The 24,841-nt window shown below is 43.4% G+C and overlaps 1 protein-coding gene across 1 annotated transcript in view; it reads right to left on the bottom strand.

The window, feature by feature from the left end:
- LPCAT1 (lysophosphatidylcholine acyltransferase 1) overlaps nucleotides 1–24,841 on the bottom strand; it is a 550,146-nt gene that overhangs the window by 78,584 nt on the left and 446,721 nt on the right. The window contains exons 8-11 of the mRNA XM_086965209.1: nucleotides 22,041–22,095; nucleotides 10,935–11,017; nucleotides 6,806–6,931; nucleotides 4,147–4,300 (exon numbers count right to left, since the gene is read on the bottom strand). Of these exons, the coding sequence (XP_086821335.1) occupies nucleotides 4,147–4,300; nucleotides 6,806–6,931; nucleotides 10,935–11,017; nucleotides 22,041–22,095 (418 nt within the window). The remainder of the gene's footprint in view (nucleotides 1–4,146; nucleotides 4,301–6,805; nucleotides 6,932–10,934; nucleotides 11,018–22,040; nucleotides 22,096–24,841) is intronic.

Raw genomic sequence — 24,841 nt, 5'->3', positions numbered from 1 at the left:
TCAGTATGATCCACCAACGTTTGGGTAAAATCTAGGGGAAATGTGTGGTGGATTAGGCAAGAAAAGGAGGGTGCCCAAACTGAACTATTTGACGGGAAAAGCAGTATTGAATCCTGCAGTCTACCAACCTCAGATAGCAGCTGTAGGAGGAACTGAAATGCATGAACAGTGGCAGGAAAGAGGACTGTTGCATCTAATTGTGGCCTCCACCTCTATCACCACCCCTGCCCTTGGAGCAACTACACAACTGAGCCAACTGTTGGTGGGGCTGCAATATTGCAGGTAGAACTGGCCAGCGGAGGAAGTAGCCTTAGAGAACGTGATGCAGATCTGCTGTCTTTGAAGTACTAAGGGATGAATCGGCCTTTTCCCCAAAAAGCCTGACTCAATCTAATGGGTATGACCACAAGAGAACCTTAGAATTCCTGGTAGTGAGTCTACAAGGATCACAACACTGTTGTCCATAGCCCCGGCTACTCAGTATTTTGTGTCAGGACCTCAAAAGGTGCCTTGCTGCTTCTTGGCCATCCTTGATATTTCAGATGAAGAGATTCTCACTTGCTACATCCCGGAAGGCACTGATGTAGCGACTCCAGCAGCACACATCATTTAATGATCTTAGTGCAAGGCCCACCAAAGTGAATCCTCTTGTCCATGGATCATTTTCTTGGGCTCCCTGTCTACTGGTGCTGTTGAAAATGAGTCAAGATTAACAATACTTGTAGAGGCTTGCACCAGAGTGCTCTCAGGAGGCAGGTGCCTAAAAAGATAAGATCATCTGGCACACGTCGGCATCACTGAGCAATTGGGCGACTCATTGGTGGGGGCCAAGCAAGCTCTGGACCAGGCCATGGCTCAGTGAAGGCTTCAATAAATGGTAGCAATGGCTCCAAATTTGAAGGTCCCGGCTGCATGATGTTGGTCCAAAGGTTAGCCTTAATCTCCACAGTGGACAACTGAAGACCCAACTCTACGGCTTTGCATACTACCACTACAGAACAGCACTTTCTTTAGTTGAGGTCCATAACTGTAAATTCAATTCTGTTTTGAGTGATGTGTCCCAGCCACTGGAATTTGGAACGTCAAAGTATAAGCCAGCATCAGTCTAAAGAGGGAGAGGAAGTTTTCTACCTTCTGTCTTTCTTCATTATAAGGAACATGCTCCAATCTTTGAAAAGCATTGCAGTCAGGGCCAAAAAGGGCTTCCATCATTTTGAAATACTGCCTTCAAGGCAAGGGGACAAAAGGAGAGGTGCGACCTACTTGAGGTTATGTCCTGGAAATCTTACAGCTGTTGTTGGCGCAGGGTCCACCTAAAGAGATGAATCAGAATCCAAAACTGGAATCAACAAAGCTGGCCCTGGAACTGGAATAGCCAGTGGAGATGCAGCAAAAGGGTCAAGGTTTGAAGCCCGAATGGACTGATGTCAAATGGGTTTAGTTATGACAGTGAATGGGGTGGTGTGCACACCAGCATTTGTCAGCATATTCAATTAAAGTCCATGACTTTGCAAGCGGTGTCAGTTGCGTCCGAACTGGGTTACGCAATGCCCTCATGCACCATAAACATAAGAACAAGTGGGGATCGTGAAAATCGCGCTCCACACCCAGACGCACTGCAGTTTGAGGATACTAGATCCAACTCATTGTAATCCATTTGTCCTTATTTATATCCATCCAATTATTTTCCAAAAGTTTGTCATCTTTTTCTTCTTTTCTTTAGCTGTAATCCACATATTCAACGTATTGCGTTTTAGGAAACTTAACGTATTAACTTGTGCCCATCCAGGCTTCTTCGTACATACGAATCCAACACAAAAAGTAGTTCAGAGCAGTATTTCTTTATTCATGACCCAATGCATTTCGGGCAATTATCTTGCCCTTTGTCAGGGGTAACTGTGAATCAACAATTATAAAACATTCCATTAGTGATCTCTAAAACCTAAATTTCGCTTTACACAAATCATGTATGTTGTACGTTTCCTAAGCTCACATTATGTCAATTATTTACACAAGAGCATTTGTATTATGTTGTGTCCGTCCCCTCTTTCTCAATTCACACTCTATTATTAAATACAAACCAACACTACGAGCAGAGTCATACTTAAACCTAACACAAGTGCATCTTTCTTCCCTAGATCATATAAAATGCTTATCTGCTGAGGAGAACACTAGCCCTTTAACTAGACTTGCTCGCGCTTTCCAGCTTCCCGCTTATATTTCCTCCTGCGTTCAGCCTACTTTCTCATTAGATGCCGATGGCTTATTTTAAAGAAATGTTGCAATTCCGAATGGTCTACAAATAACAAGTTCTATCTGATAAACAAGCTCTATCTAGCCATCACACATACCTGCTCGCATATTTCTTTTTCACATAGCCCTGAGTTCGTCTGAGACTATCTATTTCTCCATTAAGATGTTCCCGCATTCTCTACCCAATTTTAAACTCATTTGACTCCACCACCTCACGTGTACTTCCTGAAAAACCTTGGTTACCACAGTGTTATCCCCAAAAAAACTACCTTGCCCATAATGCAATTAAAAAAAGTATGTGCAAACAATACATAAACAGATCCAAAAAAAAATTTGTGTAAGGTAACATCAAATATTGGCTTATGTAACCATGACTTAACCCCTTCCATGCTGATGACAGAACGGTTCCGTCATCAGCTACGGGTGAGCTGTGCTGATGACGGAACCGTTCCGTCATGACTCCGCCCGCGCAAGGCGGAGTCAGCATGGGCGGGGAATTCGCGCCGCACGGAAGCGGTTAAATGTGTATATCATTTCACGTTGCCTCCTTAGTCACACACTGTTCCGTGGGTTTAGTTGGCACTGGGAAATGCCTCACCATCAGGAAGACCAACTGATGGCTACAACAGATCCATGGGATTTGAAGGTACACCAGAGGATAAAGAACCAATAAAAAATAAACGTTGCAGGATGTAACCCCCCTACCCCCTCCGAAGGCCACATTCTGTAGCACTGTTGAGAACAGTCCAGAAAATGTGGGGCATAGTGGATCCAGTGGTTAATATGTAAAAAAAAAAAAATAAGTGCCATCAGGATTGCACCAGTCCATTTCTCCTGTTAGTGCTGCCTAAAACAGAACCAACTACTAACCATGAAAGTGAGGAGAGGTTGTGGCATAACGGCCAGAGCTGCCGACTTCAGAGCTGGGGAACCACGTTTGAGTCTGTGTGTCGGTACAACATCTTGTGATTCTGGGCAAATCACTTAATCTTCCCACGCCTACCATATATGAATATGTCCTTAACTGGTGCTCATGTAAAGGGCTGTTGTTGATGATTAAGTGCAGATGGTGAACACCGGAAACCACCGGCTCAAATTATGGTTCTGATTGGCTCCAGAACCATATCTGGATCTGAATTGAACGGTGAAGCTAGGGTTGGAAGTGATGTCAAGTTTGGCTTCCTACTCCCTGATGGCCTTTGGATCCATCAGGTGGCATTTGTTGCATGCCTTGGGATGCACTGCCATTAAATGCATAAGTTAGACTTTTCTACAATAAAAAAAATGACATTTAAGGGGTGATTTTGAGAGGTGTGGAGTGGTATCTCTGCAGAAGATCCCACCCCACATGATCCAAAGTTTTACCAGGTGTGGAGCGCATCCAGTCAAACAATCCGTTTCCACATACTTTTTTGTCTCACAGAAAACAAGGGGAAACATGCACAGAAAAAAGGCAAGAATTGGGACTCTCATGCAGTATTGAACTCAGCAATTTTAGATCTCACGTGTTATTCTCCATTCCAGAGCTAAACAAATTGTGATTACTAGTAACTGGGGTGCAGATGCCAACCAGAAGAGGTAACTCCAGTCCAGTACCTCCCTCCTCTAGGTTCTGGCCAACTCAGAATTGGCCGCTCAGTGATGCATGCATCGCTTATAAATTTAAGCCCAACTTGAACATACATGGCATCATATTTTGTATCTTAGATGCAGATACGGATATTCATAAAATGGGCAGAGTTTAAAGGTGTGCTTACATATTAACAACAAAGTATTTTTAAGTATTTTTGTAAATTTCCATGTCGAAGAGGTTTTAGGTTTTTGTTAAATTAACTATAAAGACGGAATGACGATAAGCAAAATGGATGTCCAAATTATATGTAAGCACCTTACCTCGTCAAAAAGAGCAAACAAATCTTCTAATACTTCTGACACTGGAACATCTAGGTATGCAGCAAACTCTTTCAGACTTATTCGTTCACCTTTCCTTTTCCTGGCACTCATAGAATATTTATCAAGTTCCTTCTCCAGTTTCTCTGGCTTTAACCTATTTAAAGACATAAAAATCATGTCTAATACAAAAATACAGCAACAGTAATGCACGCCTTAATCCAAACTGCAAGAAAGTACACCCAAAAACAGTAAATGAGGTGGGAATTGTTAAATACCTTCATAAATAGAGGGCCAAAATAAAGTGTCTAAAGGACCTATATTCGTTTTAAATACGGTTATCAATGTTGTTGTAAAATCTTGTGTCATTTCGCTATAAGATCCAGATACAATTAGAAGTTGTGTCAATTAAACAAGTAAACTATCAAATTCACTGTAGAAAAAGGCTGAATCGAGTTTGTCACATCCAGACACCGTTGAAGCGCGCTGCAAATAAAAGCAATTCCCTCCCCAGGTTTCTTTTTCACACTGGTTTAGTCTACTTGACTTCCCCTACTTTTACTCACTGCTCTTTCCTTTTTGTCAGATGAGCTTTCCTGTTTAGGAGGGTAAACAATGTTTACCACAAAACTTTCTCACTGCAGGGAATCACAAAGCGGTTGTTACAAAGACAGCGTCGTGATTCCGCATACCATTACTCCGCAAGTCGGAACGACGACTTGCGGAGGGGGCGGGGTAAATCCAACACCTTCCCTATTGTCCGCACAGACTGGAGTTGGATTAGTAAATTATACTATTCCAACATCCAGCGCCCCCCTCCGCAAGACGTTGTTCCGACTTGCAGAGTAATGGTATGCGGAATCACAACGCGGTCGTTGTAACAACTGCATTGTGATTCCCTGCGGGGAGAAATACAGCAGAATAATGTAATACATTCATTTAAGAGTCATCCCAGATAACCAACAGTGCCTTCTGCCTGGCTAACAAGTAGCAAGGAGATGTGGTTAGTGCCTAAGCAGCTAAACGTTGTCTGGTGACTGCGGAACCAGGGTTCGAATCTGGGCTCTGACACGGACTGTAAATCATATGATTCTAGGAAAAACTCTTAATTTCCCTGTACCTAATCCTGCAAACGGGAGTGAAATGTGATGCATGCAGAACTATGTGAAAGTCAACATCATTATAAAATTCAAATAGGTAAATACTCACTCTTCATGTACAGCGCTCTGTTGCTATCCAACAAGCTTTCTACTATACAAATCCCACCGCCTACATACAGCACTGCTGTCTACCTTGAATACTCAACAGAAAAGGAGGGTGAAATAAAGAGCAGTATATACTGATGAAGTGGAAAAGAGCTGAAAGTCCAGCAGGGCAATTATCAGTGGTGGCTCTTCCGCTTAGCCGGAGTAGCATTGCCCCACTGCTCTGTGAGAAGTTCAAAAAGGAAAAATAAAAGGATAATACAATGTTATTATCAATTTATTTTTCCCTACTGGCTCAGTTATAGGTGTGAGCTAGGCTGTCCAGAAATGGGGGAGGGTGGTGGACACTCTCTTAAATGCACATGCCGGTTTGGCCGGCTGGTTTGGGATGGCCAAACAGTCATGTGTACTTAGTATGTTCTCCACCCGGCTGTATTGCACAGCCTTGGTGGAGAACATGAGCAGGCTCCCAAGGCCCTGCCTGAGAGACAAACTACGGTGCTCAGACCAATCACGACGCTGCAGTCATGATGGTCACAGCAGCGTTGTGATTGGCTAGGGAAGCCTGGGAGCCTGTGTGATTCCTGCTTCGACAGAAGAAGGATGGAGGAGAAGCGGTGGCCAGCACCCAGGTAAGTGATTTTTTTAAATGTATTTTTTGTCTCCTCCTCCCCACCACCCCGTTAAATAGCAAAGCAAATGGAAATCACACATAGTTATCGAAAGAAATGCACACAGGGGTATCGAGGTGTGATCTATGTGCACTAATGCCTGATTTTAGGGTCGAGAAATCATCAAAATCCAAAACAATGGAGCAGGATTTAAGACCCTAAATCCACATTTTGATATTCATATTGCTGACTGCAAAAGCTTTTGGGAATGAGGTACAAAATGTATTTTGTAGTGAAAGGCTGGGGAAGACTGTCATTAATTTAATCAATACTAGGTGGTGATAATGAAATAAATATCTGCTGAAGGCATTAAATGCAAAAAGAATGATGAGGGGTGAAAGCCCGAAACCTGTCCCCGGATGCTTGTTTCCAGTCCTGGCTTGGCTGTTCGGGCTGCTCCCATGAGGCATAGGGTCAAGGCTGATTTGCCTACAGCCAGGTTTAAACTGGGGTGGCATGGTGAGCAAAAGAATGGTGGATTTAACCCAGATCTCTTGACTGGAGGTGAATGTTTTGATTTTTTCTGCATTCCATCCATCAACTGTGTGTCTTTTGCTTTCTTGTCCTGAAGGCAGTAGGCACTATATGAGCATGGCAACAGCTTTGTAATATACAAACAAATACAGGTGCAGGCTCCCACAATAACCTACCATTCGAAAAGCAGGAGCTTGGTTCAGCACATTTTAATGATGTAGCGTGCTCAGCTCTTACCCATAATGCAATGCAGGTGACTTCCGCTAAGAACAAAGCATGTTAATAATGGAGATATAAACAAGGTGCTCTCACCCGAGGCTTCTCACGAGCTTTGCAAACTCTAGAAGGGAAGTGTTCGATGGGAGACGCAGCTGCCCGTCCGCCAAGGCCAGCTGGCAATCTTCAAACGAGTAGTCTGTGACAGACACTCCCAGAGCCCTACAAAGAAAAAAAGACTGGATGGATTACGTCCTTCAAATAAACTACACACATTTGTATGCTTCTGTGCCCAAAAAAAAGAAATGAAAGGCTATGTTAAAATCCCAAATGAACATAATGTGCAACGCTTATATTCAGTGCAAACAAAGATATAAATGTGGCAGAGGAACCAGAACAAGGTACCTCTACCTGTCCTGGTACCAATATTTTTACAAATGTATTTCTTTTTTGATGTGCAGGGACTGGATTTCTTTTTTGCCTCTGTATTGTACAAAGGCAATAATCTAGAAAATCAATTCGACTCACCACAAATCAATTCTCCGAGAACTAGAGTCTACACAGACAACACATCCTCTTAATATCAAAAAGCTGATTTAATATGTTTTCCAAATAACATCCTCTGAACCTTGCAGTCATACACACTTCTGCCCAAAGATTACATACACGAACAAATGTTTTAATGTGATCGCCAGACAACATCAGGCATTGCCAAATACTTGGTATGTCCAACTTTGCTGATAATATTCTAGGAATGTATATACTATCACATACCATCTCTTATTAAACATATTCAGAAGTATCGTATCGGTGATATGAGAAAAACTAAAAACGGATGATTGGAATGTCTGAATTAATTTAAGACAAATTTCTCTGGCCAGTTGTCAAGTCTATTGTTTGTTTGCTCGTTGTTCCGATACATTCAGGAAATAATAACCCATCATGGTTCTGGTTTTCTCATAAGGGCTCTGCTCACCTACAAAATATTGAGCATGAGGTCCCTCAGGAGACGACTACAGCTAGATGGTACATACCCCTGCCATAGTTTTCAATGGTGTCCTGATATCACCTTACAGGGAAGTGAGTGCCGGAAGGGGTATATGCCTCTGGTGGGGTTGTACAACTAAAAACACCCAACCTCTGAATGTCGGTGTTGTACATAAAGAAGTTCTTGAGTCAGGTATAAGACAAGCTGGATTTAATAAAGGTTAGTTCCAAGTTCCAGTTTCAAGTAAAAGAGTTAAGAAGACAATAACCCCACCAGGAGTGGCCTCCCTGCCACTCAGCCTGCCTGCCATCAACTGCCACTACACACACCAGCCAGGCACCCAAGATTCTACGATGACATCAGGCATTCCAAGACCCACACCAGCTGGGCAGCAGGGAAGTCACCAAAGGTAAATATGACAGTCGGGCCCTTAAAAGATATGCATTTGTGCCCATTATATTTTAGATCATTTAAAACTTCTCATTTTGGGAATTTCCCATCATACCTGAAGCACAAAAAACAAAATTATGTCATTGTGTCAGTCACGCTTTTACACGGCACTGTAAAATATAGCACTGGCAGCGTGAGGAAACCGCGAAAAATAATTACTGGAAACAACAGCCGCCTGTGTTGTACAAGCGGCTGTTTGTATTTATTTTTGACAGTTTTATTTCAGTGCGAAATGTGTCATCATATCCAACAATACCGCATTTCACGCTAAAATATAGCGCGAATTGACAGATTTACATTATGTGTACGTACACGTAATTTCACACAACCTTCCCGAAATGTTGCATAATGCTAAAGCAAATTACGCAACAATCCAACGATGCGAGTAATAAAATTAGCTATTTTTGGGATTCTGGTTCTTCAGGTGGTTCTACATATATTTATAGATATATAGGATGACAGTTAAAAACCTGGCTTTTCCCACAGGATAGTTAGAGATTCTTTTCTCAGGGTTCCTAGATCTGCTCTGCTCTCACAGCGCCGGGACACCTCCCAGTTGAGGTAGCTGTTCGCGCTACACAAAAGTCTGTATAATTATTATTATTATGACCACCGTTATTAAATAAAAGTTACAAGTCAATAGGCAACGTGTGACAACTTTCACTGGACAGATTTAAAATAAAATGCAGAGCCGATAAGAAATGGCCAAGCTTTGCGATTCCCACAGAATCCATAGGGTGGCAGTGTTGCACTAGATCAGCATTACATTTAACTTTTGTTTAACCACAAAGAGGCTTACTGTGTAGATGCAGAATAGGGAAGGAATGAATAGCATCGTAAAGACACCCAAAGTGGGAATTTAACTATCCAACACCACGGAAGTAAATCGTATACCAATTATAATAACGTGTGCAAATGAATAGAAACGCTTCACATTTATTCAAACACCTGTGTATTTTCCTCAAGCGAGGTTGAATAAAATTACTCCGACAAACTAGCCAGGAGTATACGCCTGTTTTATTGTTTTTCCAAAGTCAGAGTACAACTTTATTTACAAGTAAGACGACCCCTGTAATACTTTCTGTATTTCCCAACAGTATATGTCTCTGTTATGAAGCATGGATTTTCTTTCAAAGACATCACCCAAATTGTGTGTGTTAGGTTGCTGTCTGTGCAGGCTTCCTTACCTTTGCAAGTTCAGTCACTAGCGGGACCAAAATAAACATTTTAGTTGGAAATCAGGACTGTACGACACATCCTCTTATAAACAGAGAATACGTTGATCGGAAATAGAATTTCTGTGTTTGGAAACTCAACTAAATGGGCATGCTACATACAGATTGGACCAGTTGGCTGTACTGGTCGATTGGGTCTTTTAAGGTGTTTTTCAAGAACAGTCAACCTCAAAAACTCATAGCTCTTCATTTCACTTTCTCTTAGATTTTTTTTACACTTTTGGAAATTTATCACAGGGCCATTCCATCAAACTCTGCTCCAACGTTAAATAACCCTTCAAGAAATTACTTCCAAAATTGTTCTCTTTCTGATTTTCCAAACAAATAGTTGCATTAAGTGATTTATTTCTAAACGTAAGATAGGACTTTGACCCTTGGCTTTCTAACTAAGTTATTGTCTTGAACCCTTTTAAATAATGGCTGTCGTGCAATATCAATAAGGAATGGAGAATGAGGACACATTTGTGTCAATGTTCTTTAGAAATAATGCAGTGCGTAGGATTCAGTTCAGAATTCTGTCAAATACTTTTCAGCCATTATAGTTTTCAATTTCTTTTGTTCGTACTTAAGTTCCAATAAATCTTTAATATTATAACTCCCAAGAAGAACTTATTCCTATGTTTGAAGTAATTTTCAAACGATTCGATAGTAGCTTGAAAAGACTTGTTGAAATCTTGAAGGTTATGCTTATGGCGGAGCTTGGCACAGGATTTGGATACATATTTGTCTTCTTCTGACATTCGGAGGACGGTGCTAGGAGCGATTTCCATTAAACTAGCTTTTACAAAAAAGTGTATTTCCAAGTTATAAACCTCGCACTTAATAGTATGCGTAAGCAAGCTCAATTTAGAATTGAGCTAAGTTGGAAAACTTGCCAGTTTCCCAACTTAGAGCAAATAAGCACAACAGTTTTTTTTTAATTCAGTAACATGACAAGATTCCGTGTATCTGAACAAAGTAGGCCTCAATCAGCAAACTTATTGTTAAATGATCAGCCTGTTGTTCTGTATACCTCGTTCTAAGAAAATTGTTAATATTATTTATGCAATCAAAAGATGTAATATTAAGTAATCAACCTATTTTTGTATATAATAACTTTTCCTAAGAAAATTAAAAACAATGTTATTGATTTTGTTGTCGAACATGCAACAATCAAAGCGCCTCCATTTTTCAAAGGCTGCTGGTTCATAATGATTTGCATTTTCCCTACCTTCCCAGTAGGACTACTTAGTGCAAACAATTGCAAATTCAGCTTTTCTTTGAAGGATATTACATCAAGATTCCATTAATTTAACTTGTTTGTCTCCAAATACTTAATTATGTGCGCCTTTGGGCAACTGCCTGTGAACGATGAACCAACTGAGATTTTTTTTTTTTTATTGATAGTTGGGTAAAAAATAAATTAATCATAAATGTACACCTGGACAAAGTAGATCACTGAAAAAAGAACATCAGAGCCAGCAACCTCATTCCAAGCATTACCCACACTTCCTTACAAGAGACACTGAATAGTTGTAAGACAACACAGCAAACAACATGACAGCATACTTACTCTGCCATTATACGCCTCACATTAATCGCATACAGAGCGGGGTTTTTCTTTTCCTCTTCGGAAGGTGTGTAGATCGGAAGAAACTGTGACAAAAAGACTTCATTAAAGTAAAGGTTTCAAAGTGATGTAACGTTACCATGACCTGCTTCTCTGAATAATTTGTTTTAGGCCCGCAGTGCTCCCGAAACTCACATTCACAATCATTAGAATGAAAATTCAGATAAAGAATCATGCTTGTTGTGCATTTATTTGTCTCTGTCCAGCTTAATATTCTATTCTGCTCCATGCTTGGTGAGGAGGAGACCGAATCTGACCCACTTTCCAGCTCAACCTGTCCTTTTAAAAGCTCACTTGTTCATAAATATTGCAGCAGGTTACATTGATGTAACTTGAACATTCAGACCTTGACCTCAAACCTTACTCCAGGTTATTAATATGCAATTTGTGCTGGTTTATAACTATGAAGTGAAGTTCTTGATTGACTGATGTACGCCCCTCAGCCCCCGTCTTCGTAGGATTGCTAGTTATCCACCTGAACTTACACGTAAGTAGTATGGGAACATCAAAAGAGCGCCTAAGACATAGAAAGCACGGACAGACTTTTAAACATAGCCACATGCTCAGCGTGCAAAGGACTGGCAAATATGGGGTTTGCTTTAAATGTTAGCCCAAGCGCAGACACACAAGTTACCCCCTCCAATTTAAATTCACTTTAAAATCATCCAACAGGACGGACGCACGCCAACCATTGAGGGACTAAAGTTTTTGCGCCTTCCTTGAAATGTGTTACCATATGTGTCACGACTGGGTCCCTCTACATGTACACATCTAAAATGGCGGATTCTAAGGCAATTTTCTGATCGATGCTCAGCGGGCTTGCAAATATAATAGTGATCAGCGCACAAGGTCCCTGTTCAATCCATAACACCCTTGCTACACACAGTTGTATATTTCTTGACACTGTACTGTAGTTTGATATATATGTAAGCAGACATTGCTGCTTATCGAAGTTGGTGCTTGCCGTTGATTTAAGTTTTGCACACTATCTCCATCTTGTGGTAGGGTTAGGAACACTGAAAAAAATCAGGAAACATCCATCGTTCAATTCAAAGATTTGGAGGTCCCTAGGTCAAACTATCACATGGAATAAAAGTCACAAATTCTGTATGCAAACCTGGCTGGAGAGCATAGAGCAAGTGTTGCACGCAGAGGTGGCTCGCATGGGTGGCAGGGCCTTAAGCATTGTGCCCCTACTCTCTGGAACAAACTTCCGTGCCAACTACGTGAATGCCAGAACCTCCTACATTTTAGAAAACTGTTAAAAAACCTATCAACTCTGAGGTATGTCTGTCTGGTTGTAGCACGCTACCCCAGTGCGGAGATACCCCTGTTGGGGTGATTCGGGTGCTATATAAACGTATAAATATCAAATATCAGTTATGCATGCATACTTTGGCATCAGTTTCTGCATCTGAAAGTGGCACAGGGGCATTTCTCAGTGCCTGCTCAATGTACGCGAAGGGAGCGCATTCAAGTTTAACTATGTGGATTTTCATACACTTTTGAATGATGTCTGTCATAATATTTGCACTTATACACTTACACCCGAGTTAACCATGATGCAGACTGCCTGGGTAAGTCGCTCATCTCTACTATAAGAGGGAAGAGAAAAATGTAGGTAGAAAAAAAGACACTTGTGAAGTCTGACAAATATTCTAATCCCACACTTGTTTAGAAGGGCTATAAACCCAGTGGAATTTCTTGGCATTCTTGCTGGAACTTAAACATGTATTTTTGTGGGATCTCCAATGTGTTCTTGAGAGTGTAATGGGCACAACCGAGGTGTTGATCAGGATGTCTACATTTCCAACAAGAAAGGTTTGTCCATCCCAGTTCTAGTGGGATGTTTTAGAGCGCCTTGGTGTACTAAACGGTGCTAAAAGGGGTTGGCTCATAAGGCAGAGAGGGCATAGAGAGCAACATTTTCTCTTTGAATTACAGGACTGCCCTTCACGAGGATTGTAACTTGTTCATTCATAGTCTTTCGAGGCACTAAGGCGATCATCACCTAGCATACGCGTCAATGTCAGCGGAGATGTCAATATTGAACGAGTGGTATTCCTATGGAAAAAAAACCCTCAAAGTATATGGAACGATGACTTATGTGCTGGCTTCAAACACGCAGGTGCCACTTTTTTTTGTTTTATATATCGCAAACTCGACACAAAGGTATCAGAGCGCTTTACATGAGCACCAGCTGCGTTACAGAAGGCCACATTCATTTTCGTTAAGCACAGAGAGATTAAATGATGTGCCCAGAATCACAGGATTTTGAGCGTCCCTGCTGAGGTTCGAAGCCGGTTCCCCATCTCCAAGGTCGACCGCTCTAGCCGTTAGGCCGCCTCCTCCATTACAGTTTTGAGGCTGAAGGCTTAGATTGAACGGATCTGTATTTTGAAACAGTGGTATCCGACTGGCTCATTTTCAGAGACAGAGATCTATACCAATGATGGGCTTTGCCTCGCTGACGGTGGGATGATGAGGTCACACATGGGAGATGTGGAAGACACGGCTAGGCTTCAAAACAGAATGAGGCTGGTGAGAAGGCAGGTGTTTCCATAGAAGCACCTTTACGTCACCATATTCCCCAGAAGAGATGGGCGCTCCATGCGCTTCCTAAAACCCGGCCATTGTCTGGCCTCAGCTCGTCAGGTACATTGAACGTCAGGCAGTTGAAAGGATGCCAATGTTTGAATTTCAGGGTGACGCCGGATAGTGCACCCATCAAGCACATCACGATCAGCCGTCTTTCGATAGTAAAAAGGAAATAAAGTAAAACCTAAATGGGATACATTAATTGATAAGCTCACAAAGTCGAAATCTACAATCAAAATAAATCAATAACACATTCATACAATCCAGGAAGGTCTTCAGAACCTTGCAGGTCTCCCTCCTCACAGAGCAGATCTGGGATTTGCTTTACTCCTCCGTCTTGCGCTAGACTGACAGATGGTGAAAATCGCATGTGATGTCAAAAAAACACAGATCTACAACTAACAGTCCTAAAATACAGCAGAGTACTGTACAGGATCAAATGCAGAGACACAACCAAAGAGTTCATCCCGTCGGGGATGCTGGATTCTGAGAGGAGGCCTGTTTACTGTGTGTCGTGATGTTCTTTGAATACACCAAAGAAACAAAATGACCTTGTCGATTTGGGTGATTTCTGAGCATGACGCTGGGCAAATAAATCCAAATAAAGAGCTGAAGTCTGTCAAACAGTTTTGTTTTTACTTAAGCTGGGCCCGATTGCATTAATCCTCCGAGTTGATGACAAAAGCGTGCTTTCAAATATTCTGGTAGGCTATTCCATATTGACTCACAAGAGAGCAGCAGATGACAAAATATGTGCAACCATGAAAGTTCTGTAACCTAAAAACAAGAGTGAGATGTACTTTGGTTATGGAGAGGTTGTTTGTGGCGGTGTCGTTCAATATTGGGTGTAAACTTTAAAGAAGCTACTTAACATGCCCATAAATCCATTTAAGAACTTTCTCTTCAGCAGCTTTGATAACAGTAACCTTAGATGCACTCAGCAGCTCGGTTATGAATGCAAGTTTCTGCGTCTAGAAATTGCAGGTCTTGGTCTGGCAAAACGCTTAGTGGACTGTATTCCCAATTCTGTGGAAATTCTGATACAACATAAGCATCAGGCAAGCGGGTTAGCACTAATTTCAGATAAAGATTTGCTAAATGGGTGGAAATATTTGTTAAAGGAACCCTCCCTGTACATTAAGCTAGGATTTTATACATACATATATTATCTAGTGGCGGACGCCACTAGGTACAGTTCGGTCAACTGTCATGGATGACAATTCATCAAAACGCCTGAGGAGGCTGGTGACTTTTGAAAGTAGTGAGGCATAAAAGTTGGGGCAGAGTGTTACATCTGAACCAAGCAAAGCAAGCAAGCCCGATCAACAAAAGGGGATTCGGGGGTTGTCCCCTCTGTGAACATGTTTAAAAAGAGTGCACTTTAATACAAAATTATTTTACATGCAATTAGACATGGGGTCACAAATTTAAAAAAGTTCTAGCAACTGCCTCCTTAAACTGACTGACTTGCGTGCACAACTGTACCTTTTATAATGTGTATATGTAATTGTGATTGTGTAGGTTGCATTGCCGCTTCTTTTACTGAGACAATTCTGTGACCATATTGTGTGTGTGAACCTTGCACTGCTGTGGCAGTACTGTACATGTAGTGTATATGACGCATGAGCTGCTGTACTGTACCTGCTATGTGTGTGTAAAGCTTGGGCTGCTGTTGCCTGACTGTACATGTCATATGTAAGTGAGCGAGGGAGCGTGTGAAGCTTGTTCTGATATTGCTGTACTGTACCTGACAAGTGTCTCTGTATGTTTGTGAGAGCACGTGTATGTGCAGCACTGCTTTTGCCATAGGGTGCCAGTCATGTGTGTGTGTGAAGCTTTTGTTACTGTTGCCTGACTGTACATGTCATATGTAAGTGAGCGAGAGTGTGAGTGAATCTTGTTCTGATATTGCTGTACTGTACCTAATGTGTGTGTCTCTGTATGTTTGTGAAAGCACGTGTATATGCAGCACTGCTTTTGCCATAGGGTGCCAGTCATGTGTATGTGTGTGAAGCTCAATCAATCAATCAATCAATCAATTTGTAAAGCACGCTACTCACCCGTGAGGGTCTCAAGGCGCTGAAGGGAGGGGGTGTGCCGCTACTGCTCGAATAGCCAGGTCTTGAGGTGTTTCCTGAAGGTGAGATGGTCCTGCGTCAGTCGTAGGTGTGCAGGGAGAGAGTTCCATGTCTTGGCTGCCAGGTAGGAGAACGATCTTCCTCCGGTGGTGGTTCTGCGAATCAGAGGCACGGTGGCGAGGGCGAGGCTGGTGGAGCGGAGCTGGCGGGTGGGAGTGTAGAATGACAGCGGTTGTTGAGGTATTCGGGGCCCGAGTCGTGGAGCGCTTTGTGTGCGTGGGTGAGCAGCCTGAACGTGATCCTCTTGCTGATGAGGAGCCAGTGCAGGTTTCTCAGGTGGGCAGATATGTGGCTGTGGCGAGGGATGTTGGGGATGAGTCATGCGGAGGCGTTCTGTATGCGTTGAAGGCGTTTCTGAAGTTTGGCTGTGTTCCTGCGTACAGGGCGTTTCCGTAGTCCAGCCGGCTGGTGACGAGGGCCTGGGTGACCGTCTTTCTGGTTTCGGTGGGGATCCACCGGAAGATCTTTCGGAGCATGCGCAGGGTGTTGAAACATGAGGACGAGACTGCGTTGACTTGCTTGGTCATCGTGAGGCAGGAGTCCAGGATGAATCCCAGGTTGCATGCGTGGTCCGTGGGTATTGGTGCGGTGACCAGTGTCGTGGGCCACCGGGAGTCGTCCCAGGCGGATGGGGATTGTCCGAGGATGAGGACTTCCGTCTTGTCCGAGTTGAGCTTCAGACGGCTGAGCTTCATCCATTCTGCGACATCTTTCATTCCGTCCTGGAAGTTGGCTTTGGCGGTGAGGGGGTCTTTGGTGAGGGAGAGTATCAGTTGGGTGTCGTCGGCGTAAGAGAGGATGTTGATGTTGTGTTTGCGTGCAATGGCGGCGACGGGGCTCATGTAGATGTTGAAGAGCGTTTGACCTTGTCCCGAGGGCTGGGCTCTGGAACTGCCTACTGGAAATGGGTATGCCTCCCACTTTGGTCCGCATTATAGTTAACCTCCACACAGAGACGTATGCTTTTGTAAGATGGGGCAAACCCGGAGAGGTGACTAAGAACTTCCCTGTGTCGAAAGGTGTCAGACAGGGATGTGTTTTGGCACCAACCCTGTTTTCTCTATATATTAATAGAGTTATCAAGTACTTTGATGGTTTTCCCACCGATGCTCCTAGTCTGGCTGGCATGAAAATCCCCCTGCTCATGTTCGCTGACGACACTCTCCTGATTTCACGAACCAGACAGGGCCTCCAGCTTGCACTGTCGAGGTTTGAGAGTTTCTGCAGCGAACATGAGCTGGAGGTGAACGTAGCCAAAACCAAATTTATGGTTATGAGGGGGCACAAACAGGTCAAGGCTAGGGTTACAATGGGGGATACCCCCCTGGAGCAGACCAAGCACTTCACCTATCTGGGAGTTACCTTCAGTGACACCTTAAGCTGGACCCACCAGATCGAGCTCATGACCCTAAAACATCAACAGTTGGGCGGAGGCTTGATTAAGGAACACAAAGGGTCATTTACGAAGCCTATGTCACCGCTGATGAAGATCTATGGAGGAAAGGTTTTATCAGCGGTGTTATATGGCGCTGAGCTATGAGGTGGAAGTAACCTGGAATCCTTGAAACATGCCCAAAACAAGTTTCTAAGGATGGTAACAGGTCTGCCCCAGTCAACACCTTGAATCCCCCTATTATTTGATCTGGGGTGCCACTCGGTGGTCGACCATGCAAAGTTCCGTCCCTTATCATTCTGGCGACGCTTGTTGACAACGCCAGAATTACATCATTACGCAGAAGCTTGTCTGGAGGTAAAAAATAGTCCTGGAGCCACTAAAATCGGATGGCTTAGAGATCTTAAGGCCACTCTACTATCTTTGGACCTCATTGAGTTGTGGTCATCGCCCGAGACAGCCAAATTCCCATCTAAAAATGAGCTTAAAAAATGTTACTGGGATTGGGTGACGCAAAACATTTTCTTAAAAACGAGCTTGAGCAGTCTTTCTGGTCTATTTATGGCTTACAAAGATTCACCCAGGTTAGAAAGGTATTGGGAAATCATTACCAAACCTCTGGACCGCAAACTCTTTTTTCAACTTAGATGTGGCTCACTTCCCATAGGGGACTTCACCAAAAAGTGGGGAACTGATAGTTTGGGGTTTTGTCCTAACTGTCAGGGCACCGGGGAAAGTCTGTCTCACTTTTTGTATGTGTGCCCACTATATTCAGCCCCAAGAACCAAGTGGCTCAAACCAGTATGTAGCCAATTAGGCACCAGATCGGCTGCTGAAGCCTTGAGACTGTTAAAAACCAATCTGGATCCGCTTATTGTGGTGGGGGTTGCTAAGTTTCTTGGGTGGGCTTGGGTGATCAGATGCAGGTTTATTAAACACAACGTAGCGGAGATTGTCTAAACTTTTGTATATACTGTTGTAGAATGGTCATGCTAGTCACCTTTTAAATCTTTTGTATAGTTCTGTATGAAGTCAACTCGATGTCGATGATTTAATACTGGTTTTATATGTCATTGTGTAATTGTATTTATGTCTTTTATGATGAATCAATCGAATAAAGACTTCTTGAACTGGGTAGAGGTAAGCTTGAACTGCTGCCTGGCCTGCTGTTCTGTGTGGGAGAGCAGAATAAAATGGTGAAGCTCCTGCTTGTAAGCATAATAATTGAATCTCGAAAACAGTGTTTACACTACACAAACACTAAAACTGCTGGCCATTCGCGCGGGGGAGGGGGGGGGGGTCGAGCGGGGGTGGGTGACAGGGAATGAAATAATATGAAGTAAAACTTACCTTGCAGCCGGACCGGTCCACGCCACCTCTGCTCCCCTGGCTTGGCGCCTGCACGAACAACCATGGAGTGGACTGGCAGCCTCTCTCAGCCAATCCTGGCGCTGCCAGCAGCACCAAGATTGGCTTGAGGCACAGGTTTCTCTTCGCCCGCAGCACGCCCATTAGGTGACCGAGGGGTTCCTAATGGGCTAAAACTTCGCCCTCCGTCCCCACTCATGTGCACTTGTGTTGCTGCTTGCTGCCCCTGGTGACAATCCTGTCAGTCAACATGACGCCAGACCGCCCACCCCCTTCAGAGTCTGAAGGGGTGGGCGGTCCGACGTCATGCTGACTGACATGATTGTCAGTTCTCCCTCGGCATCTTTGAACTTAAGTAAACTGATTCAGTTTACTTAAGTTCAAAGACGCCCAGGGAGCTGCGGGGGGGCTATGCCCCCATGCCCCAATGGACGCACCGCGCCTGCAAAACGCCAGGGGTAGCGGAAGTGACATTGCACGCCATTTGACCTTCACTTTGACTCACACGCACTTACTTACACATACCAACACATTCACACACTTTAGCGCACATAAACACACTCTCACCCACAAGCATGTCTACAACAAACATTTAACAGCCTTTTTTACTTACGTTAGCTTCCAGATAGACATCAATGTATATATATACACGCATCGTAAATAATACTATTCACTATTTGTATAATATTTCTTTTTACAAGGCAGGTGGAGCTCCAAACAGAGTCCATTAGGAAGAGCTCTCCCTGTGTTCCAGGCACTGATTTTGCCACTTCTGAGGCTAGGGGTCACAAAAGCAGTGCCAAGGGTTGCAAGGAGCAAGCCAGGGGTCGCACCTGTGATCCCTGCTGACCCTCAAATGATGTTCATGTCAGCTGTTCCAATGGAAAAGCGTTTTTGTGTTGCTAATAACTTAGGCACTATTTGACTACTCTCACAAAACTTTTCAAAAAGGTGCTACCTTTTAACTACTTTGTGCATGAAAAGTTTAGTAATAATCAGTCAAACCGTGCAGAGAAAAAAGAAAAGGGGTCCCAAAGCGCAAAATACCCATGCATTTTCCACAGACTGCTTTAAGATAGGGTACAGCAAAAAATGCTTAATAGTATTACCATTTGGCAAGAAGCTAGATCTTGGTTCGTGTATTGTGCTATTTGTGATTTCAGTAGTTTTTGAGAAAATAAGTTTAAAAAATAACTCTATATCTGGATGGTTGGGTCAACGACTCTTACGGGAGCGCCAATTTAAAAATAGAGTGTCCTGATTGGCCCAGGGAGATATATGTTACTGTTTAGATTAAGCCAAGTTCCTAAAAATACTTAATGTCTGTTCCAAAACAATGCCTTACTATGAGCGCTTTTGTTTCAAACCTCTGACAGTCATCGAACCTGCGATGATAAAGTATGTTGATATGTGTAGAGAAATGGGTACCGTAAACAGTTTTCACTCTATAGAGAGTGTTTTTCCTGTAGCACACTGTTTATAGACAGTGAAACTCGCATGAGAAATACACGAGAGTATTTAAAAAGTATCTACTAAGAACAGTGTGCATTCTATGTAGCACTTGGCAAATTCCGCTTAAAATAAGAAATGACTGAAGGTGCTAAAGATTACACTACCAGCAGCATTCTTACGGTGGTGAAAACTTTACAGGTACTCCATCTTCTGAAGCAAAACAAGCACATGTACATTGCTTAATACCTGCTGCATACAGTCTTCTATGCTATGGAAAAATTGTCATGCTGAGACGAATCTTATAACTCAAGGATGCTTACAATACTTAGGTTCTGATTAGGAGTTTGGTGTTCCCGAGACCACCATAGCCGCCATGGCGGTCCAACTGCCATACTACGAGATTGTTGAATTGCTGTTGGAAAGACCGCCGGCGAACAACCGGCACCACCATACAGTTGCAGGCTGCTGCAACGGCAGTGTAATGAAAGCAACGTTCATAAGGATGTACAGAGAAGTTCACCGCTGTGCGTATTATGAGTTGGCTTTCCAAAGAGTCAACCGTGACGGTGAGACTCCCTGCTTTGAGTCAGCATAATCGAAGGATTTGGGGTACATACTTAGTAGTTTCCTGTTCTTCTCATCAGATTCCGATGTAGATCCCTTTCTCCAAGTCCCCACTCACAGCAGAATCTTTACCCCGAAGAAAACAACCCTGTTGGCGCCAAAATACAGGTAAGTCCGTTTTGTATGCTATACCCATTTGCTGGACTGGCCGCATATGGGCCAGACTCCAGTAATAGGTAGGTGGTATTTTTACACATTTATCATGCACATGTGTACATTTGCAGTCAATATATACACACATGCATCTATAAATATGGAAAAACATTGACCGCCGCCAAGAAGATCGCTGCCGCCGCCATGTTGGAAACCTCATAATACAGAGGGCGGAAGACCACTGGCACTGCGGTCTTCCAGAGACAGCGGCCATGGACATCGGGTGGTCGGACCACCAAACCTGTAATCCGGCCCATAGTATGTTGTATCTATAATCTTTGCCCTGTTGCAAACTTTTTCTACAGACCATAAAAACTTGTGAGGAACATGCTGGACACAGGTTGTCAACTGTCACCTGCACACAGGGTTACTCTTCAATGACAACTTTTATCACATGTTCAATATCTCTACACACCTATGATGCATTAGGAGCACATGCGTTCTGTAAACACTTACACCAATCACCTGGACACTGGCTGTACAAAATTAGGTAGAAAAGTAATATGGTAGCTACCTGTCACTATGTATACTGTAAAACAAGCTAGCACACTTTTTGGAAGATGTCATCAGCAATGTCATACATTATGTCATAGAACATGTCAAGAGTGATGTAATATGTGAGGTCATAAGCAGTGCATGGCCGGGGCGCAAGTTATAGTTTGCTTTCCTAACTATAACTGGTGAATTTCGTTACCTAACTATAACGTTACTTAGCCTTTGCTTTTTCAGTGAATAAATCTATATATCCATCTCTCTCTATCTATCTCTCTATCTATCTCTCTATCTATCTCTCTATCTATCTCTCTATCTATCGATCTCTCTATCGATCTCTCTATCTATCTCTCTATATGTTTCTGACCAAATTCCTACTAACCAAGCACAAATTATATATTTTATGTAAGTGTTCTGCTATGGTATCTATCACCTGGACTGCATTCATAGCTTGTTTGGTCCTGGTGAGTTATGAGGTGGCTATTTCGGAGAACCCTTTCCCCTTGTAACAACGCTATTTTAGAACATTTGTTACAAGATTACACTCTTGTGGCGGCTTTGTGAGGCAGCTGTCTACAAAGGATTTGACATAGCACGGTCATGGCTACTGAGTTAACACTTTCACTAGGTATTGCCTACATTGGCTCTTTATATATATATATATATATATATATATAATTTTTTTGGGAGACCTGAAATATGACAAAGAACCTAAAACATGTTACTCCATATGTCTCCACTGAGTCTATCCGAACCTAATCACAGTATGTTTTTTCCACCATACTGTAATTATCAAAAATGTTTTATAAAAATACATTATCATCTACTCACCTCAATTTCCACATAATTGTGGAACTGGCACAGAGTAAGCCATAGAATGTCTAAACTGAAAGACAGAAAAATATAAGAAAACATTTAACTATACAATGGGCTAGATGCATTTCAGGCACATTATATCAAACTTTTAATATATGAATACAGCAATTGTGAGAAATGTTTTTCCGATTGGAGAGAGGAGAGCATTAAGCCACCAATATTCACACTCTGATTAGTCACACAACCAATTTCAAAATTCTGGAGCTAGAATCAGTGGCTTAGCAAGGGTCGTAGGCGAATGAATGCAAGACAAATGGGCACTCTTACTTTCAGCAATCGGCATTAAAAGAGCCACAATTGGGGTGCAGCGGTCCCCTCACACCTTGGTTTACCTGTGAGACAGCACTTACAGTACTAATAATAGCGGGGACTCTGGATATGAAACTTTGAGCTCCTCATCTTACCCGTCCTTCATTTCACCTCTCTATCTCACCTTATTTCTTTACCTTCTTCCCTTTCTCGCCTTCTCTCCTCGCTTGTTTTTTTACTCTCTAATTTGGAGTCTTCTTCTCTTTTATCCCACTGCTGTCTTATCTCTTTTGAGCCCTACCCTTCCTGTCTCCTCAACCTCCATTCAATTTCCCTGCCTTCATTACACTCTACACCGCTTTCGTATTCACATCTATATCTTCTTTTCTTCCTCTCTTCCCCCTGCTTTTGCCTATTCTTCCTAACATTCTTATTTCTGTCAACTATCTCCAGTCAGCCCCCTCTTGCTGGTTCCCACATTCCTCTTTTCAATCTCTTATCCTTATTTGGGTCCCCCTTCACTCCCTGTTAACCTATCTTTGCTACCTCTAACCTTTCCCTGTCTTTCTGCTCTAATTTCTAGTTCTCGATTATCCTTCCTCTTCTCTCTTTCTCTCAACTTCATTGCTCGTCCTTTCTCTCCTTCATTATTGGCCTTGCACAACGCAAAGATTCCCCTACTCCTCCTCCCTATCTCCTTCCATTTTCTCTCTCATCTACCATTTCATTATTTCTGTTCTTCTTATTTTTTTTCCATTCCTCTCCCATCCATTCTCGTTCCTTTCATCCTCTGCCCTTCCTATATTTTCTTGACTCCCAAATATTTCTATATCCTCTTGGACAGTTTTTATTCTCTGCATTAGCTTTCTTTCCATGCATCTGTCAACATTTTTCTGGCCCTCTTTACCATTCTTCTCTTTTTTTCTCTGCCCTCTATTGCTTTCCTATGTCTCATCTTCGTTTTTTACCTTCTGATCTCATTATTGTCTCCTCTATCAACTTCCCTCCTTCTCGTTATTCTCCTTTTCTTGAAATCCACTGCTTTCCTCTTTTTCTTCTTACCTCTGATAGTACTTCCTTAACTTCTGCTCCATCATATTCCTCTTTTTCACTTCTCTCTTTTCTCATGAATTACCTTCCTCTCTTTTCTTCTCTTCTATCACCTTCCTCCCGGTGTCTTTCTCTTGTGCTTTATTCAACTGTTTTGCTATTTCTTTTAACTCCTCTGATTGCTCCCAATTGATTGTTTTACTCCAACTCAAGTTATTGCCAGCAACTCATCTGTGCCTCTCACGTTTTCAGTTTCCCAACAGAACAATTTGCCCGGTGTCTTGTGCACTACTCAGGTTGGAACTCATCCTTCCTCTGCTACACCATGTTCCCCACAGCCTCTCCCCATCTCCTTTGAAGAGTAATCAAAGACCCAGGGCAGGCGTCTAAAAATGAATAATTGAGAAGCTTGGGCTGTATTACAAAGTGAGCCCTGGGAGCGCACCAGGCGTTTGCACTCGCTTTGCGTGCCCTCGGGCACTTTTGTATTAGAAGGGGCCGCAGACGCTTGTGCGGCCTCTTCTATAATAGCTGGAGCACATAAAGCATCAGCGCTATCAGCAGGGGGCGCTCCCTCATTTGCATGGGTGCATGCCCTAGGCAAATGGGGGAATCCCTTTGCCTCTCCGCCTGTGCCATATTACAGACGCAGAGGCAAAGAACCTGTCAGGAGGCGCTCTGACAATGCACCACCTAAAAGAAGGTGCACGGCCAGTGTGCCTCCTCAGCGCATCCCTATGCAGGGGGAAACGGGGGTTCTATGGACCCCCCCAGACATACCCTTGCAGGCGGGTGCAGTCACTGACTGCACCCGCCTGCAAGGTGATCCCTAATCCGACTTCAAGGTGCAGGCAGGTTGCCGTCTATACCATGAAAACACAGAGGGGCTTTAACCCCTCCCCTGCTGATGACGGAACCGCTCCGTCATCAGCTGCGGTGGCACTGTGCTGATGACGGAGCGGTTCCATCATGGTTCGGCCGCCGCGCCTGCGCGGCGCTGATTTCGCGCCTGCGCGGCGCGTTCTATTGAGCGGGGCGGGCCATGACGGAACCGCTCCGTCACGAGCACAGCTCAACCGCGGCTGGTGACGGAGCAGTTCTGTCACCAGCATACGGCCGCCGTGCGGCCGCCCCTCCCTGTTAGCGCTGCGGCGGAATAGCCGCCGCAGCGAAAGGGTTAAAGCAGAGGCTCCATTTTTCACGTGAATGCGCTGCCCTGGGAGCAACGCAAGTTCGGGGCAGCACATTGAATGAATGAATGAGTTAATTTATAAAGCGCTCAGCTGCTCAACCAGAGTGTCCGGGCAGCCCGCATTCACGGTAGTAGGGTGCATTTCCATTGTTTGCGACGGGAGTACCTTGTCAAAGGTGCACCTGGCGCAGACAATGAAAATTCCGTACACGTCGAGGTCTTCAAATAGGTGTGCCATGAAACTGTAACGTCTGCCCCATTCTAT

This window comes from Lissotriton vulgaris, chromosome 4_1 (assembly GCF_964263255.1).
Source record: "Lissotriton vulgaris chromosome 4_1, aLisVul1.2, whole genome shotgun sequence".
In the NCBI taxonomy this organism is placed as follows: domain Eukaryota; kingdom Metazoa; phylum Chordata; class Amphibia; order Caudata; family Salamandridae; genus Lissotriton; species Lissotriton vulgaris.
Note: the sequence above shows the minus strand (reverse complement) of the source record. Positions and strands in the feature narration are given on the sequence as shown.